Genomic DNA, 20,649 nt, shown 5'->3' on the forward strand with positions numbered 1-20,649 from the left:
TTACCATCGTATATTCTGCCTAATTTGATGTTTATAATAAACGCTGACAAAAACTATAGTTTTAGGGCTGGACGATATGACGATAAATATAACATTGATAGCCTATAAGTGATCAACCGGATTTAGACCAACTTATATTGTATTTATATGAAGTGTTCACAGGCAAATTTGCTTTATGTATTTATGCACTGTAAAAAATTTCTAACCCTCCCAAATCAAAAATTTCAAGTGACCGATAACATCTAAATTTTTCAATTGGCCCAAGTGAAATTCTGTCAATTTAATTTTATAATTTACAGAATTTCACTTGGGCCAATTGAAAAATTTAGATGTTATCGGTCACTTGAAATTTTCGATTTGGGAGGGTTAGAAATTTTTTACAGTGTGTCATAAATGTCATAAAACACGTTTCCTACAGGTTGCTTGTCAGTATCCATGGATCACTGGATCTTTGGTAAGTTGTAGTCCAACCTTTAATTTAAACTGATAATCGTTTGTTTTACTTGCGTTTTCGCAGTTTCTCCTAGTAACTCCAGTCATGCAGCAGCTCTTTTGCCACTCAGTCCGGCTGAGGGGGGCGTGTTCCGGCGGGAAAGTGATGTCAATGCATACCCGCTGGAACACGCCCCCTTTTTTATCAGTTTAACATAATCAGTTTAAACTACAGGTTTATAGTTTAAAGATATAGTGTTCCTTACAACTTACCAAAGATCCAGTGATCCATGGATACTAACATAGTGTTATAGTAATAGTGTTTCCTGACATGTATATATGCCTGAACCTAAAATTAAAACCGAAATAAAAATAAATTAAACGAATATGTAAATAGCCTAGCAATATCTAAAATAAAATAAATGAATAAAATGACAAAGGCACATAATGAAATAACTAAAAATGTAACTAACATGAAAACTAAAAATATAAAAATAAAAGCTAATAAAACTAAAATAACAGTGCTTTTGTGTGACCTTGAGGAGAACTGACTTCATTCATTTTCTAAAAATCCAAAAATTGAAGAAAAATGATAAATAAAAGTTTCATGTTCTCTTAAGTCATGCGATCAGGTTCAGACATTTTAAGTGTCTGAATACTTTTTTGGAGGCCACTGGAGCAACAACGCTAACCGATACAGTGTCGGTTCCTACTTTGACACCTGCTGAAGTGGAAATGAAGTTATCACACTGCACTGCACCAATACCAGGCTCTAACTGATATAATAAATGCCACTCAGATCATTTCTGCCACATGTGGAGCAACAGACGAGCACAGACTGCTTCTGTACTTTGTGTACAGACTCCACAACTTGACTTTTATGTGTTTTACGATGACACTAAAATATCATCCACCACAGTGGCTGCAGTTAAACCAGTCACAACTATATTTTACAACTATCTTTTTATCCCATAAATGCAACATGATAAGTATATGATATATTCACTATTAAGGCCATTACATTCAAAATGGTTTGTGCATTGCAACTGAAAGAATTGGTGAATTGTTATCATTCAAATATGCTAATTTGCTGCTATTAATAATGGTTCTTATTAATATAAATAATAAGTTGTGCTGCTTTTTTTGGAAACCATGCTACATTTGTGTCAGAATTATTTGATGAATAGAGTTTAAAAGAACATTTATTTGAAATAGAAATATTTTGTAACATGACAAATATCTTTACCATCAATCAATTAAATGTGTCCTTGATAAATAAAAGTACTAATTTCTTAAAAAAAAAAAAAAAAAAAAACTATACCCCAAACCTTTGAACATTAGTGTATCAGTTTCCACAACAATATTAAGTTTTCAACATTGATAATAATAAGAAAAGTTTATTGAGCAGCAAATCTCAAAAATAGAATGATTTCTGAAGGATCATGTGACACTGAAGACTGGAGTAATGATGCTGAAAATTCAGCTTTGACATCGAAGGAATAAATTACATTTTAAAATATATTTAAACAGAAAACAAGTTATTTTGAATTTTAATAATATTTCACAATATTAATGTTTTTTTACTGTATTTTTGACCCTAACCCTAACCCATTACTTTCACACAAAAAACAAACAAAAACATAATTATTCCAAACTATTTGCTGTCTTATTTGTCATATAATGTGGGAACATAAAAATCAGCTAGGACCCCTCCACATGACATCACTCTCTCCAGTATCCCATAAGGCTTTTAGGCCCAGATGTCATGAAACAGCGGCCGAAGAACCAATGGATCCGTGTTACTGCCAGCAGCTCATGCAGTACTGCTAATAAATCTTTGCCGTTATGGAAAATCACAATCTCACAGCCAACAACTGCTTATACCATCAATCCACAGGCATGTTTGTGAAGGTTATTTCTGCTCTCACAGTACAGTACAGTGTGTCTAGACTCATGGAAACATTGAGCAAAGCATCATATGAGATGACAGCTTGATTATATTTCTGAGCATCACTCACTGATGATATTATGCAGGAAAGCTGTTTATGAGCGTTATTAGGTTTATAATATACTGAATATTTGATCATTAATTAATTTTAAAGAAGGCCTATTCCGTGACAGTGTTGGTGGTAATGCTTTGCAAGTAACGTGAGATACGCAATCAGATTACTTTTTTCAAGTAACGAGTAAAGTAACATTACTTTTAAATTTACAACAAAATATCTGACTTCATTTTTTTCAAATAAGTAAGTTACTTTGTTTTCCCATTTATTGACTGACAGGTCTCCTGTCGCAGTGTTGAGAGAAATCACCATGCGCGCTGTGTGAACATGATGGTTATTTTAGTTCTAGACTAAATATGAGCATGCATTTATTCATCTCACTTCCACAAAAACAGTCAAAATGAATAAAATCAGGGAAATGCAAACTCAGAATATTATACAAACATGAGGTAATTAAATGTTAAACTATACAAAGATTTATTTAATCTCACTTTATTTTCCAAAGTCTTTGCTGGTGACCTTTGATGATCTAATTCAACCATAATAAGCAAAAATTACTTTAGTGAAACATCACATTTGCAATTTTTTGTTTTTATGCATCCGAAATCACATACTTCCCTACTATATAGTAGGCTAAAAACAGTAAGAGACTAAATAAGTATGTCTGAATTCACAGTCCTCATAAAAGAGTTGGCAAAAAGTGCCCGAACGACCTATTCTTCCAGCGAGATTCTGAAGTGTGCTTATGATGTACAATGAACTATCCCATGAGGCCACAGGAGAGGGTTTATAAATGGCAGTAAAGCGACGTAACTGATGCTGGTCGGTCTCATAATAATGAAAACATGGTGATAGTACATCCAGATTATTCATATTACACAGATTCATACTAGAGTGCTTTTTTTTTTTTTTTTTTTGTGAAGTACTTATACAAAATAAGTACCTACTCAAGAGAGTATGCGATTTCGGACGCAGCCAGAGTGTTGAACTTTCTTATTCTTCTGCAATCCAGAAAGGCTGCACAACTTAAAGGTTTTTTGAGTTGCGCCCTCTACTGTACAGGTGTGAATTTGCATTTCCTTCAGCCCAAGGCTTATTAATTTCAGTTTTTGTATGAAAGGGCCGTTACATTTGCCAAAAATATAAACTTTTTGTTGTTGTTATTAAAAAACAAACAATTAAGCCCAGCCCAGGTGAGAAAAAGTATGCAAAAGTAACAACACTACACAGTTAAAAAAAAAGTTGCTGCCTTAAATTTTTAAGTACAATCAACTTGGATGTTTAAGTTATTTCAACTTTAATTACATTAAACTGACTTGAAAAATGTGTTGAATCTTGTATATGTCGAAAAATATATGATTTTTATCAATGTACCTTCCATAAAAAGTAACCACGCAATTACAGTAGTAACTTTTTTAGGGAGTAATGCAATATTGTAACGCATTACTTTTAAAATAAACTTTCCCAAACACTTGTTAAAGAGTGCAGTGTGAAAATTTGATGACAAACCAAAAGATTATGTCAGATTGCAATGGTCTGGTCTGCTGCGTCATCCACAACCAAACTCTCAGAATCGGCCTGCAAACTCAGGTAATTGCACGTTTTCTGGCTGCATAATTTGTTTTAAAAATGATTCAAGGTCAAAACAACAATATAAACAAAAGACAAAATGTCCACCTATTATTTCACACCCATTAGCTCAGCACAAATCGGCACAGGCGTGATTAAACTTCTTAAACAGGCTGAGTTTTCACGGAACTGCAGAGAATGCTAAACAAATCCCAGATAATCCTCATTTGAATTTCGGAATGTTCTATTCAGAGATTCCGGCCCCCGAAGACACACGGTCACTCCTCTTCAAAAGAAACATGTTCTGTTTACACAAAGCACTTACAAATGAGCCCCTCTGGGTAAAGCAGATGACATGTGAACTCCACCGGCCACAGGAAGACGTCACCAAAATACACGAACACTAATACTACTAGTAATAGTACACAGCAGCTGTTGCTGCGTGTAGTAATGTAATCAGACATTTTTGCAATTAAACACACAGATCATGTGGGATTTAGAAGTAGAATTCCTGATGAAACACAGAGAGCAAACTCTTGTGCTGTGAATCAAACTATAGATGTTATAGAACGATACAGTTTAACACACGGCACCAGAGCGCTGCATCTCCACTGACATCGTTTCAGCCTCCAGCTCTTTTGAGATTTACCGGACATACATAACATTTAAAGAGAATGCATAATAATGTACAAAAGAGTCAGAACTATCAATTACTTTAATGTGAAATAAATCTATAAAACGGAAAAATCCATCAAAGCAGTTTTCAAAGCAAGCAAATAAAATAAGACAAAGGATCTAAACAGTGCAATACTGGATAAAAAATAAACACATAGAACAGAAAACTTGGAAATTTTAAATCATAATTCCTTTTAAAATAAGCAGTATCTTTTAAAAGGTACACATAATTATAATTTTATACATGCACATAGTAAATTCTGGTGACTTTGTGAGCAGAGTTTTTACATTTTCTTGAGTATAATGTAGCATTAAGAAAACTATTGATAACAGATTCTTCCATTTCTTGCATTAACTAAATTTATATTGTTACAAGGTACATTTTTCCTTATTAATGTTCCAGAAAATGGATGGAAACTAAATGGATAGTTCATTTGTGTTCACTCATAAGCTGCGTTCCAAATCAAAGGCTGCATCCTTCGAGGTCCACAAAGATTGAACTGAGCATTGTTAAATGGGAATGTCTATCCTACAGAGGACTGCAACTGTGACAGCTGCCATTGACGAGCAACAGTAACATTTGTACAGGACTTTTTTTAAAAGCTATATTCAACTGTCTGAAAACAAAACAGGATTCACAACCAGTCTAAATATGTTCACCCAGGGCCATTCATTTACATAATAACGAGTATAAACTATCAATAAAGTCACATCTTGGTGAGATACAAGTCAACATTTGAACAAAAAAACATTTGAATCGTTAGATATTCAAGTAAATTGAAACCTAATACTTATTTGAAAATGTAATCTGGAATTTAAAAAAATCCTGTTGTCATCTGTGCGCAATGAATCTTGCAACAGCCTTCGTTGCACCGCTCTTCTTCGAATGAAGACGAAGGATGCCGTCTTTGAGTTGGGTTTCATCCAAAAATGAAAATTCTGTCATCATTTACTCACCCTCAGGTTGTTCCAAACCTGTATGAATTTCTTTCTTCTGCTGAACACAAAAGAGGATATTTTGAAGAATGTCGGTAACCAAACAGTTGATTGTTTTTTCCCATACTGTGGAATTCAAAGGGTTCATTCAACTGTTCGGTTACCCATATTCTTCAAAATACCTTATTTTGTGTTCAGCAAAGAAATCCATAGGGGTGTGGAACAAATTGAGGGTGAGTAAGTGATGACCAAATTTTCATTTTTGGGTGAGCTATCCCTTAAAGTGAACTTTGGCCTCCTCATTTTTTATACAAACATTGTGTTACCGGGTCATGACAATTTTAAAGGCATCGCTCTTGTACAATTTTTAAAGATGTTATATAAACTAGTGAACAGGATAGCCTATCAAATTTTAATTTGAAGGATTTCTGCAGAAATCTCATGTGGACCTGCTCATAAGCTTCAACACATTGAAAACAAATGAAAAAGAATATAAAAAACTAGATCAAACCACTACAAAGCACATCAAAACCTGAAGAATTTCATCAAGCTTGTAGCGATGGTTCGGTCATGAACGATATGTTCATTTTGAACGAATCTTTAATATGACTCGGGACTACTGAGTTGTCTCAGAGAGTGATTCGTTCATTTTGCGTTGACCGCGTACGCGCAACATCCAATAGGTTCTGTATCGGAAACAGAAATGATTAGTTCATCTCTCGAGTCTTCGGGTTCGGGTCCGAGTCTTTCATTCTTCCCGTCAGTCCCATACAGGCTATGCTGTCTGTATCGGAAAAGGAAATGATTAGTTCACCTCTCGAGTCTTCGGGTCTGATTCTTCTGAATCTTTCGCTCTTTTGTCACGTGAAGTGATTTGACAGCGCTGGACACAGAAATAAGTTAATAATTCCCAAACTTTCTTATAAACAACCACATAGTCAAATATATATATTTTTTTTAATTAGCTCTTACAGTTACTGTACATGCTGCGTTTTGGGTCTCAAATTATAGCTTTTTTATTTCTTACAATTTATCATTTTTAGAATTTCTGTCATGGTGGTTCTTTTCCATAACATTAAATGTGGTACTAAAGAGTTGGTAATGCTTTAAACTTTATCTATGATGGAGAAAATCACTAAAGATATATAGCCTAATAACAACATACAGTTACGTGACACAAGACCAAACGACTCGAACCCGAGAGATGAAATAATCAATTCTGTATCCGGTACTCAGTGTATGTGGCTGTCACGTGATGAACGAACGACTCAAACCCGAAGTCGATAGACTCGAAACGGGAACTAATCAATTCTGTATCAGGTACTACAGACTGCATATCCCAGTTTATTAGGATGTCACGGGATGAACGAATGGCTTAGATCGGGAGGTGAGGTAAACTAACAGACTGCATAGCCTGAAGACCCAGATAAGTAACGAATTAATCGTTTCTGTTTCTCATAATTTGGCATTGCAATTTTTTTCTTATTCTAAAATGTGATCAACATTTGATGTGTAACATTTTAAATACATTCTGCTGAAATTAACGAAATGACTTGAAAAAAGATTTGTTCATTTTGATGAACGAGATTCAAAGATCCAAGTCAGTAAAATGATCCGAACTTCCCACTACTACACGTTTGGCTGGCTTGTCAGCACACACAAAAAAATTGCTCTTTTTATCAAGTCACACTCTTACGGTCTTGTTATTCCAAAACAGTGTCCTTTCTCTTGTAAATCTTGAGAGTTAGCATCATTACACAACATTCATATTTAAGACTGTATTATCTTCCTAATGTTCTACTGACATGAAATATAATAAAAACATAAAATCTTATCTCTTATTATTATCTTAAAAGTAAAATTTGGGGTTACACTTCATTTCGAAGGTTCACTTTAGACAATCTACTAACTATGAGTAACTTTGCAACTACTGTATCTGTGTGCATTGTGACTGATTTGATTTTTTTTGTGTTTGTGTGTTTTTTTGGGGGCAAAATCCCATTTTCCTCCATTTCATTCCTTATGGGGGTCAAATTGACCCGCAAGGGAAAGATTGGTTACTATTTTTATCACAACCACAAAAACTCCTTGAATCCAGTCAATTTGTGTGTGTGTGTATTCCAAATTTCAAGTGCGACAAAACTCCAGAGGTCTTGGACCAATCCGATGAACACAATTTTTAAAAACGAAAAGAAAATTACTTTGGAGTCAGAATAACCCAAACTAAGGATTTAGTTGTAAAGTTACTTACAGTTAATGGAATATCTAAAGTGGACTATAGAAATAAAGTGTGTAACCATGTGGCTGCATCATTACTCTTCTTCAGCATGAACTTCTACCTCAGTGGTCACCACCACTGCATCTGCATTTACACCTGTACCTGCTTCTGAATCTGTGCCTGCATCCACGGCTACGTCATCTACTAGTGCTTGTGTGTCTGCCATCCCTACATTTTCGCCAGGCATGACATCATCATAGTCCTCCTTGTTCTCTATCTCCACTTCATAGGTGTCCTGATTTGCTGAGAACATTAAGGAAAAAGGTCACCACCATTTCCACAAGGGTACTAACTAGAGATGCACCGATTGATCGGCTGGTGACCGGAATTGGCCGATTTTCACGTGATCAGCCACGACCGGCGACCGGCCGGTTAGTCTGACATATGCCGATTTTACGCCGGTCAAATGCACCCGGCATGATTAACATCGCGCAAATAGGAATAGGAACGCAATAGGAAACCTCGTGAATCACGTCCGTTTCACACCGCAAGCGTGAGCGGCGCATGAGCAGCGCGTATTTTTTTCGCCATGCATGTTAATCAATGACTGCATTCACACCGCGAGCAGCAGTGAAGCGCGGGTTTCGGCGCCGAGTCTATTTTTGCTGCTGCGCACACTCAATTAAAGTGAAAGCACACTTTTGATGGACAAAATAAGTATTATTTCACACAAAAAGTGCCGAAAATGCACAGAATTTGCATGTCTAGTGTGTTTTAACAAGAACTGGAGTAGGCTATGTCAGAAAATAATATTTATAGAAAATGTATCCATTTAAACTTGTTTTTATTATTCAGTTTGGGTAAAAAATAGGCTACTATATGGTGTTTTATAAAAAGAATTAACAAAAAATGTGTAAACTAGTCAGAATATACAGTATAAGCTTTCTTTTAGTTTAATTTGAATTAACTTTTAATTTCCCACACCAGGAGTAATTTATATAGTTCCATTTTATAGCGATTATCTGTTCAAAAAATTGTCTATGTTCTATGCAAAATGTTCTATTAAAGACAAGATAGAAAATAAATATTTGTGTGTGCTGTAAAGTGGTTAGAAAAAATGAAATCGGAATCGGTTCAAATCGGTATCGGCAGGTCAAACTCAATGAAAAATCGGAAATCGGAATCGGTGCATCTCTAGTACTAACTAAACGCAAACACACACTGCGAGGTTTGCCTTTTAGTGCTGTACCTAGAATGTTGTCGGGTCGCTTGGGAAGGAGTGGGACGTCGTGATCAGCGTGGGTTTGGTGAAGAGAGCTGTCACTGTTTTGTCCCTCAATGTCATCATATTCGGTCCCAGAGGAGCCTTCACTTCTATCATCTGCATCCTCCTCTCCTGTTGGAGAACCGAATATGATTTACTCTTAAACAAATAAGTAAATATATATTTATTGTGTGAATATTATTATGATTATTCCAAATCAATTTAACCTACGTGTCCTTTCTCGTAAAACGTGAGAGTAAGGATCATTAAACAGCATTTGTATATAGGATACTGTATGAATGCTGAATACGGGAATGCTAAATATATATATTTATTTATATAAACATATTTAGATACATTTATTCCAATATTTTATATTGCTTTTTATAATTTTTTCTTTTTCTCACAGTCCAAAAATCTCCTATAAATTTCAGTCTGATTCTGAGCCTGATATGGGATGTCATTTTAGCTGACCAAAAATAACATTTTAGTTTATCAAACATTTAAAAAAAAAAAAAAACCAGTGTAAATAAAATCATTTAATTATCATATTTTCAATCTTGTCTTGATTATTGTTGTCTGACAAGTCATGATGAAAAATGTCATCAGTAATTTTGTTGAGATTAACAGAGTTATTTTAGTTACAGAACACTTGGATGGAAAAATGGACGTGTAGACAGACAAATATTTGAATATCTTACCCGTCTTGTTGACAGAATCCACATCCTCATAGTCATCATATTCTAATGATGATGCCTTTCCTTGAGACAAATCTGAAACAACAAACAAGTTATGTGTTCATGTTTTATGGGGACTTTCCATAGACATGATGAGTTTTATACTGTACAAACTGTATATTCTATCCCCTACCCCTACACCTACCCATCACAGAAAAATGTCGAAAAACATCAGTTAGTGCGATTTATAAGTTATAGACCAAACACGGACAATAATTTCAGATATTACGATTCTTTGTGGGGACATTTTGTCCAATTAGGGTTTACCTGGACCATGTTTCGTATTAGCTCATGCTTTTTTTATATATGCATTATCCTATGTCTTTATATTCACATCGTTCAAAATAAGAATGAAATGATATACCTCTGTCCTCTTTCTCCATGTTTTTCATTTCATTCCTGTCAATGTTGATGTCTTTGCCATTTTTATCTCTGTAATTTCTTACTGCAAAAAGAGAAACGGGTAGAAAATTGTCCTTTTGGAGGCCAAGGATGATAAATGGATACAGTTAATGTTTTGTTATGTAAATGTTATCATTTTATATTTATGTGAGTGTTGTGCCTCTATTGTTCAATCTGTAATGAAACAAGGACTGGGAAACACCGCCATCAACAGGTTAACAAGATGAAGGCACTTCAAATATCACTGTAACTTCAGCGTGTGAAAATAATGTTTGTCTGCAGATCAAGATGAAGGTGCAAGCGATACTTACAGACTAAAAGTAGGCGTCTCCTATTCATCCACATAAAAACCATTATCAGCAACCCCAGCATGCCCAGCGATAGTCCCACTATCAGACCAGTATTATCTGGAGCTTCAACTTTCTCCTTATAACCTGCAGTTTTAATGATAGTTTCAAGGGTCAGAATACGTATTAACCTTTACTAAAGCTATTTAACAAGAAAGAAAGCAGTGGTAAAACAAATACTAAAAAGACAGATGATTTTCCTGTCATCCTTTTTTTACCTTCACATTTGATTTGAGCATGGTCTTCTGTGCATGTTTTACTGAGCTCCATACACTGAGAAATGTGCCCGTAATTCTTTGGACATTTAATGGTCACCTTCATTTCATTGGCTACGTCCTTTATCTCCACAAGTTTTTGACCATTCGTGCAGTTAAGCACTTCACAAACTTCTCTAGTAGGAGTTTCATTTAGGGCTCCACAGACATATACCCACTGATCTCCATACTTGACCACAAGCTTCCCGCCACACTTCTCAGTGGAGCCGAACTCCATTCCCACTGCAATAAAAATGTCAATTCTGTAAGTGGAAGTAACTGGAAGTATATTCCATACATTTGAATAATCTTTTTAATGTTTAAAAACTTGTATATATCTGTTTCTGACCAAAGTAAATTAGCAATACATAAGCATGTAGATGAGAAAACAGAAATTGACCAACAGCTACAAAACCCAAATTTTGATTTCATGGGATGTTTAAAGATACACTGTAACTTGTAACTGCGTGCATTTTGCGGAAGAACATTGTTTTGGTTGTGCTTCGGCTCTGCTCGACTGTGCGGATGAATATGATTATCTTAATCTGCATTCAGACGGTCAGGCCAAATCCGATTTTGTTGCATATCCGCAACAGAACGCAACATGCGTTCAGAATTAGCTAATGTGAACAGCAAAAACTAAATGCTATTTTCACAAATCCGTTTCAAGCTACATCCATATGTGGTTTGAAACATTTCCATGTTCTAAAATTTAAATAAGACGACATCTTTACTGCTAACCCCGCTATGTTGCGGTTTGTTGTTGTTTTTGGCGTATTCCTACCAACGCATTGCATCGTCATAGAAACCAATGCAGATATTCCGGAAAACGAAAGAGCTGCATGGACACACAAATCGGATCTGAACAGTTGCGATACTCAGTGGGGACATCAATAATTTTGGATCAGATTCCAATCGGATACACAAATAATCGGATTTGGACAGTGTGAACATGCTCATAAAACATTAACTACCAGGCTTAAGAGATAATAACCAGTTTAGATGGAAAGGATCTCAAGCTGAAGACGTTACTGTAGCTTTAGGCATTAATAGACACTATACTTCCTTGAAAATAAATTCGAGCACAGTGCTACAACAACCACAATGAAACGATCCAATAGATATACAGTATACAGATATACTTTACAATGACCTCTGTTAGAGTGCTACGTATGGCATTTCACTTTCACAACTTTTCAAATCCCTCAGTTGTTGCCATCTCTACAAATCCAATGTTGATTTTGTTTTTATTACGAGCGCATTCTATTTTTCAAGTTCGAGACTGAGTAGTTCGAGATTTAGCGCCTCCATGTCAACCTTTCTCACTCGTTGTGACAACAAACATATGTCACTCCCACATGCGTCAAAGCGACTTTTCTCTATTTACGGATATGCACGGGCGAGCGAAGTGTGTACGCAATTTTCAGAGAAAACCTGACATGTTTAAAATATTAAAAACTTACAACAGGCATACCATAATGGATCAGGGTAAGACAAAACACGTTTTGGAAAAAAAGGATTGATGATGGATTGACTCATTTAAACGTTGTTAATTAAAAAAAAAAAAAAAAAGTTACATAGTGTACCTTAAAAAGAGGACCTATACATTTCAGCATCCATTCATTACAGTAACAGTTCTATTTATAGCCCAGTATTATGTGTATGACTCACTTTGACAGGTCACAGAAAGGATTTTTTTACATCCGCCCTTCGTATGGCCGCACTGCCACAGCAGCGTCTCCTTGCCAGAGCAGCTGAAATGCCAGCAATCTGTTTTCTGCATTTCTTTACTCCAGCTGTGGAAGGCCTTACCACAGCCGAGGCTGTCACATAACTCACTGTACATATGATGATTGTCCAAATGAGACCTACAAACATTCTCCGTCTTATTTATGCGCACCTCGCCTGTGCATTTTGTGGAGAGGCTAATGGATGGAGGTTTAGCTGGAGAGGAATGAAACCAGACAATCAGATATTCCTGTATGGCATGTTTCTAGAATAGTTGGGAAAGAGTTTAAGAATTGATGCCCTTTCAAATCATGAGTTTGGCATGGCCACAGTCTCTTGAATTGAAATGACTTAATTGGAAACCAACAAAATCTGAAACAGGCAAAATACTAAATACTGGCATGCTGTTTATGTCCGTTTTGAACACTTTGGGGTAAATTAGAGCATTCTGGGAAATGAAGTGGTCTTCTATAATGGTTTAAAAAAATCAATGTACATTTTTTTTGTTTATTTATCATATAAATAAATTGATTGAAAAAAATAATGTATATATATATATATATATATATATATATACAGTACAGGCCAAAAGTTTGGAAACATTACTATTTTTAATGTTTTTGAAAGAAGTTTCTTCTGCTCATCAAGCCTTACTTTGATAAATAAAAAGTAAAACAAAAAAAAGCAGCAAATGTTTTAAAAATAGAAATCTTTTGTAACAACAATATACACTACTGGTCAGTATTTTTTTTTTCTTTTTTTTTTTTAAAATAAATCAATACTTTTATTCAGCAAGGATGTGTTAAATTGATAAAAAGTGATAGTAAAGAAGATTTATATTATTAGAATTTTTTTTTTTTTTTTTTGAATAAATGCAGTTCTTTCAGAATCAGAATATTAGAATGATTTCTAAAGGATCATGTGATAGACTGGATGTCACATGTGACACTGAAGACTGGAGTAATGATGCTGAAAATTCAGCTTTGCATCACAGGAATAAATTATTTTTTAAAGTATATTCAAATAGAAAACTATTATTTTAAGTTGTAATAATATTTCACAATATTAATGTTTTTTTCTGTATTTTTGATCAAATAAATGCAGGCTTGATGAGCAGAAGAAACTTCTTTCAAAAACATTAAAAATAGTAATGTTTCCAAACTTATGGCCTGTACTATATATATATATATATGTGTGTGTGTGTGTGTGTGTGATTTTAGCATCATTGATATACTATAAACATTTTTTTAAATATTTTTTATGTTTTTTTTAGCAATTTTGTTGAGTGTTTTTGTCATTTTTAATAGTTTTGGTCTTTTAAAAAAATATATGTCTATATAGGTGTCATACATTTATATTTCAGTTTTAGTTATTTTAGTTTAGTTTTATTATTTAATTATTTAGTTTTTAGTATTTAAGTTAAACTAAACTAGTTTCAGTTAACTATAATAAACCTAATATACTGTACATTTAATATAAATTTAAGTTCCAATACAAAGCACAAATATATTGATTAATTTATAACTGAATTGGAATTTGATGTTTAAAACTGAATTGTCCATTTAATTCTGAATGGTGCACAACCCTGGTTTACTTAAATGTCAATAAAAAAAAAAGTAGATGGCAGTGCTGCTAAGAAAATACTGTTCTCAAAAAGTAAGTGTTTATAACTGAGGTGATACCTACCGTCACATGTGATGTTTAATTGCTTTTCTAGAAACGAGAAGGTCCGATCTCTCTCACATTCCCAAATATTCGTCTTCCCTGAGCAATCATAGGTCTTACTCCACCACTCTGGAATCGTGCTGATGGCTTTATTGGAGTGTGTTTTGTAGTTTCCACACTGTAGATACTTGCACATCTCTTTCCCTTCCTCTTGGCCCCATCCCTGTGCGCTGACGGGCTGTGTTTTCCCTCCACTCAGAGCATATACAGGACCACTGCAGGGTTCTTCCTTTTTATACAGGAGCAATCGTTTCCACTCTGTTACATCAACGTCAGAAATATCAAAGGTTTCTGTTAGCATGTTTAAGATGGAGAGGTTAAAAGCACATTTCAAAAGAATTATCATGAAAAAAAGTGCAAAATACCTTTGCATTTTATATAGCCGGCAGTGCACTTGTATTTGTCTGAAATGTCTTTGAGGTTACATTCGGAAACAGATTTGGCATCACTCTTACATTGAATTTTTGATAGTCCTGTCTCTTGAACCTCATCTCGTGAAACATTATAGATAAACTCCCCACAATTCAATTCACTGCAGATTGCATTACTAAGACTTGCATCAAGAGTGTCTTGGCAGACGGGTGTCCACTTCCCAAGGTAAGACAGTGACACAGTTCCAGCGCATTTGTCTCTTAGATCCTCCAGTTTAGCTTTGACGCTGCCTGCAGGGAGTGTATCAAATAAACGTTTATCAAATGGCTTTTCACATTGTTCTTAACCCTGGGCTAACATCTTATTTAACCCGAGATTAATGAAGAATGAATTAAAGAACTGAGGTAAATGCAACGTTAAGTTAAAATGTCCTTCCGCTGTTGAAACACTGATTGTGCGATTACATGAGACATGATACATTTCGGTAAGTTGTAGCCTACTGTATTTCCCAACATACTTTTTAACATTCATGTGTGTTTTTTGTTTGTATTAAAGACGAAAAGATGACTCGAAAACACCATTTATTGTTTGAACAAAGCAACTGTACACATTACCTGTGCATATCACTTGGGCTGGGTCTCTGCAGGAGGAGTTGTTGATGGGAATAAACCTGCACATGCTTATATTTTTCACCTCCTTTAAGCAGTACACACTATAGCAGGGCACAGATCCACGGTATTGTGTCGGACTCAGATTTTTTAACTGGCTCTGAATTGGTTTACCACAGCCCAAGTCATTACAGATCTTTTCAGAGTCTTCAATTTCAATTTTGCAAACTCCTCCACATTTTCCATTTTTGCAGACCTCTACCGTTCCCCAGCATCTTTCATCCTTTATTTCAGGCTTGTTTCGAAGTGTCACGTTCACAGAGCCTACAAGTGGCATTATTAAGAATATAAGCATTTTACACACAGCAATGTTAAACCTACACTATGTAGGTTTTGGTTCTCTAGTGGTTAAAAATAAAACTGCATATATCTTGAAAATCAACACTGCTTTAGTTGCGCTTCGGCTTTGCTCCTCTGCAGAGGAATGTGGTTTGATGGTACCGGTGTACAGAGATACAGGACATCTTATCAGAGAAAATAAATGACGGTTTCTATAACTATAGTGGCTGTTCTTGCGTGTGTAAATCCCCCAAAAAACCTGTAAGACTTTCCAAATATATATAGGCATTAGGCTTTTTTTTTTTAGAAATGAAATAAAAATGATAAAATTAGGAGAATTTGGAAGAATCATTGAATTAAGGCTGGGGTAATGATGCTGAAAATTCAGCTTTGCATCAGAAATAAATAACATTTTAAAATACATTCAAATAGAAAACAGTTCTTTTAAATTTGAAATAATATTTCACAATATTACAGTTTTTTTACTGTAATTTTGATCAAGTAAATGTAGTCTTGGTGACCATAAGAGACCTCTTTCAAAAACTAAGAAATTGTAATGTATTTTTTAGAGGTACTGCTCATGTCCTCACTTAAGTCTAAAATGCAAGTAAGATTCTGATTGACAATTTTTTTAAAGGCCGCTGTGCCTTTAAGACTGCACATGCTTATGGTTTGCTGTTGAATCCAGTGTAGCTTTTCCTTCAAAAAAAAAAAAATTTTTGCAAAGCATTGTCAAAATCACAAACCTATTTGTGCTAAAATATGCACTTGATAAAATTAGATTAAAATGACAGTCAATAGCCAATCATAACAATTATGTCAATTATGTGAGTGGTATAAGACCCCTTTACTAACCTCAGGGGAAAAAAACAAACAAAAAATGCTGTAAAAAAGTGTATGATATGATCTCTGTGATTCTAAAGTAACTTACTATTCACTAGATCAGTTATTTAAGTCACATTTTGCTAAATAACTAGTTTGCTGAAAATTGCAGTCATATACAAGGTAAAAACAATGAGAATTTTGGTGACACACATACCTGAACATGTGACATTGACAAATGAGCCGTTTTGAATTTCAAAGGAATGTGCAACGTCACCACACTGCGTTGCACGGCATATGTCATTGGCTTCTGCTGTCTTGTTGTCTGCTATCAGTTTAACAGGCCGCGGATTGGCCTCGGCCTCATCAAATGACTTAACGAGTACTCTTCCCTTGCAGGGAGAATCTCCTTCAAAGAACATAAGTTCTTCCTCTGCGAATGAAGATAATGGATTTGTGGTTACTTATAGTGCATGCTCTACATGAAGAGTAAATCGGAGTGATACCTTAGCTTTAATTACTTAATAAACAAAAGCAAAAACTACTGGGATGAAGAATGCTGAAAAATATGTAAATATTGTGAAAATATGTAAAAAAAAAAAAAAAACTTTTAAAAATGTATTTTTACATCATATTATTACTTACTTTGGCACACAATTTGTACAGTTGGCTTGCTTGGGCTTAAAGATCTCTTCTCTAATTTTAAGCACTCATGGAGTTTTGCTGAAGAGCTTTCACACTCGAAATGCCATTCCAGTTTCTGTTCATTCTGTTTCTCTTCAATGAAGGAATTTTTTTTTTCCTTTATTGAAGTACCACATTCGAGATGCGTACACACCATGTCTGAGTTCACAGTGGCCCACCCATTGGAGCTTATGGACTTCCATGAGCCCTCCCATTGCAGCTCTACACGTCCAGAACAACGACCCAGACCATCACTCAAACGCACATCCAAGCTGCCTGCCATTTAAAACCATCATATTTTGTTATTGCCTCAGTTGCAGGTAACTTTCCTGTATATTCTGAGTAGATCCTAATTAACTGCAAGGCTGTCTCAGTTACCTGCACATATAACAGTGGTTGGCCTGCATTGTGTTCTCTCATGTTTGGCCAGGCAATGCCACAGTGACGCCTCGTCGCCCAGGCACTGAACGTTAGTCAGCAAACCCTCAGTTAAGTCGTTGCCCATTTTCTCCATCAGCAACTCTCCACAGCCAAGCTCTTTACACACTCGCTCCCCCAGTCCTTTATTTGATGCACTGTAGCACACTCCATACTTAAAGCCATTCACACTAACACTAACAGTTCCAAAACACTCTGATGTTAAGTTGCTGAGCGTGACGTTGTCTGTGAACACAGAAAATGTAATCGTTACAACACCTAATAATAAAATAAAAAAAAGGATTCAAATGAAAACTTGATTTATTTATTTTTTAAATGAAACATTTGCAGTTAGCATTCAATAAAACTCGTATGCATTAACACCACAAACTACTAATGTACATCAAACAAAACAATAAGAATGAATATGTGATGCTGACTTTTCAAATATACTTTTTTCAAAAAAATCAAAAAACTAAATTTCACAAAAATTCTGTAACTATTTTTTCTTATCATATTCAAGTTTTTTCCTTCATCAGAAGGATGGCATTTCTGGCCTGTTACTACCCCTGTGTTTCACAATTCTTGCAATATTATAAAATCTGAACAAAATGTATGGAAGTAAAATTGAGTTTTATGTCTTTAATTATCTCATATATATCTATATATATATATATGAGAGAGAGAGAGAGAGAGAGAGAGAGAGAGAGAGAGAGAGTTTAATTGATGTGATGTATTATTAAAAGCTTTTATATTTTATTAAATAAGATATCTTATTTGTTAATTAGACTATTTATGATCTATATGACTATACACATGTATAAATACAATAAATACATACAATTTTTTTTAATATTTTTAATAATGTCAGAATTACATTCACATTTCAGAGGGTTGTACGACCTTGAGCATGTAATGTCAACTCAAACTGTCTATTATTATTAACATAACAATAATAATACAAATAATAATAATAACCCTATTATTAAATTGCAACACATTTTAATGTATTAATTTAACTTAAGATGAAACAATACAATTTTCAATTTGTTATAACATTGTACAAAAAACTTAATATTATAAATATAACAAATAAATACAAATAAATATATAGTCTATTAATAATTTTTACATTATATTCACATTTTACAAGATTTTACAACCTTAAGCGTGTAATGTCAACTCAAAATGTCTATCCTATTACAATAATAATAATTATTATTATTATTATTAACAACCCTATTATTAAATTGCAACTCATATTAAAATGTAATTTAACTTGACCTATTTATAATAATAACATTGTGCAAAAAAAAGAATATTATCAAACTGTTTCTCTCTATTTGTATTAATGTAGCATTTGTTTATTAATAATTACATATTTAATAATAACATATCAAACATTTAATATTAAACATTAATATTTATTTATGTAACATTATTCACAAAAGAAAACATTACCTGAGCATGTCAGTCGGAGGCTGTTTTTTTCAGAATCGGTTGTGAAATTTCTACCACAATTTAATTGCGTACAGATGTCTTTGGGGATGTCGCTCTTCTGAACAGCATCCCATGCATTATTTGCACCACTGCGCTTTTCCAAAGTCCCAGAGCAAAGATTATTGTTGTCACCTCGCAGACGGAACCTCTCGTAATCTGTACAATACAAGTATTCCAGTGTAAATATCGCTGTGAATTTTACCACTCACTTGATACAAATCAATGAAATACTGTCTGGGACAATTACTGGAAAATTTCAAGGAATTTCAGTGAAAATGTTCAGTTTCCCGGATGAACGGACTGATTTACACTGTTGCTATGGACGACTGTGAATATTAGAATATCAGAACGATGAATGCCACCAATCAGAGCGACGTACTTCTGAAAGCTTTACACTTACCGTTGCAGATCACACTGGCTCGTTCCGGGCAATTCTTTGACTCCTCCATACATTGCCAAGAGAACTGTTCTTTGCCATCACAATTAAGCACTACATTTTCTTCGCGATGATTTACGTTGAACAGTACAGGATTGGGGATGTGACTATGATTTCCACATCCAAGCTCCTGGCATATCTTGTCTGCTTTACTTTCATCTGGCCAAGAAAAAAAAAAAGAAATACATAAAGATAATCCTTGCATGAAGTGTCAGCTGTCACTTTCAATAATACATACTTTTTTTCAAATATATATACTTCACTCCACAAAAGACCAATTTGAATTTCATGGCCTTCAGTAATGTTACACACACACACACTATTTATTAATAATGACATATTTAATATTAATATGCAGTGACAAACACCAAAGTTAACAGACTATAATCCACAAAATATACATAAAGCTAAACATTTATTTATTTATGTCATTTATTTGTAATGCAATGACATTCAGACAGTCTGATACTGATGTTACATTTAGAGTCTAAGAAGTACAAATTAAAAACAAAATTCTTGTTTTTGTCCACTTACCCCGGCCAGATTTACAGACGCCAAAGATCCTGCCTTCCTTGGTTTTGTACTGCACCACTCCAGCACATTTACTACTCTGCCCATTCAGATCCAAACTCAGTTCAACAGCTCCTATGGTGAAAAGCTTGGCATCAACAAAGTGTATTGATTCACCTCTGGAAACTAACCAAGATGACCTCAAAACATAAATATAAAATGTAAAAATTTCACAGTTAAACATGCAAAACCAGAAACACTACCTACCAGAGCATTCAACAGCAACAAAACCACCTTCTTTGCACACTGAATTCTTTGCACCATCAAATCTGCAGTGCCAAAGGCTCGTTTCATGCGACATGCAGTCCACTTGATCCATCAGATATTGTTTGGGTTGAGATAAACCTATGTACTTGGTATATTCTATACCGGATTCCACCACGTCCCCGCACTTTAATGATTTACACACAACCTGTCCATTTTCTCTCTTCCACCCGTAATGACACACCAAGCCCCACTGGCCTTCACTGTTACGCACCTCCAGCCGGCCTTTACACGGGCTGTTCGATCCACGTAAAGCCACATTGAAACCTGCAAAACAAAACAAACTTAAATGACTTTTTTTGCTTAAAAAACAAAAATATAATAATTATCAATCTTGTGAAAATGTG

The 20,649-nt window shown here is 34.6% G+C and overlaps 1 protein-coding gene across 1 annotated transcript; it reads right to left on the bottom strand.

The window, feature by feature from the left end:
• Nucleotides 1-5,619: 5,619 nt before the first annotated feature.
• Nucleotides 5,620-20,517, bottom strand: LOC311279018 (scavenger receptor cysteine-rich type 1 protein M130). Its single transcript, XM_084390246.1, has 17 exons — nucleotides 20,246-20,517; nucleotides 20,003-20,113; nucleotides 19,433-19,627; nucleotides 18,994-19,188; nucleotides 17,494-17,778; nucleotides 17,077-17,391; nucleotides 16,649-16,864; nucleotides 15,277-15,594; nucleotides 14,656-14,952; nucleotides 14,252-14,548; nucleotides 12,509-12,781; nucleotides 10,802-11,080; nucleotides 10,548-10,670; nucleotides 10,199-10,279; nucleotides 9,799-9,870; nucleotides 9,083-9,229; nucleotides 5,620-8,136 (listed from the first exon to the last, which is right to left on the bottom strand). Exons 1-17 carry the CDS (start codon nucleotides 20,355-20,357, stop codon nucleotides 7,928-7,930), a joined length of 3,525 nt encoding a protein of 1,174 aa, XP_084246372.1. The 5' UTR covers nucleotides 20,358-20,517; the 3' UTR covers nucleotides 5,620-7,927.
• Nucleotides 20,518-20,649: the final 132 nt, after the last annotated feature.

Source organism: Rutilus rutilus, assembly GCF_951802725.1.
Source record: "Rutilus rutilus genome assembly, chromosome: 19".
NCBI classification, from domain to species: Eukaryota; Metazoa; Chordata; class Actinopteri; order Cypriniformes; family Leuciscidae; genus Rutilus; species Rutilus rutilus.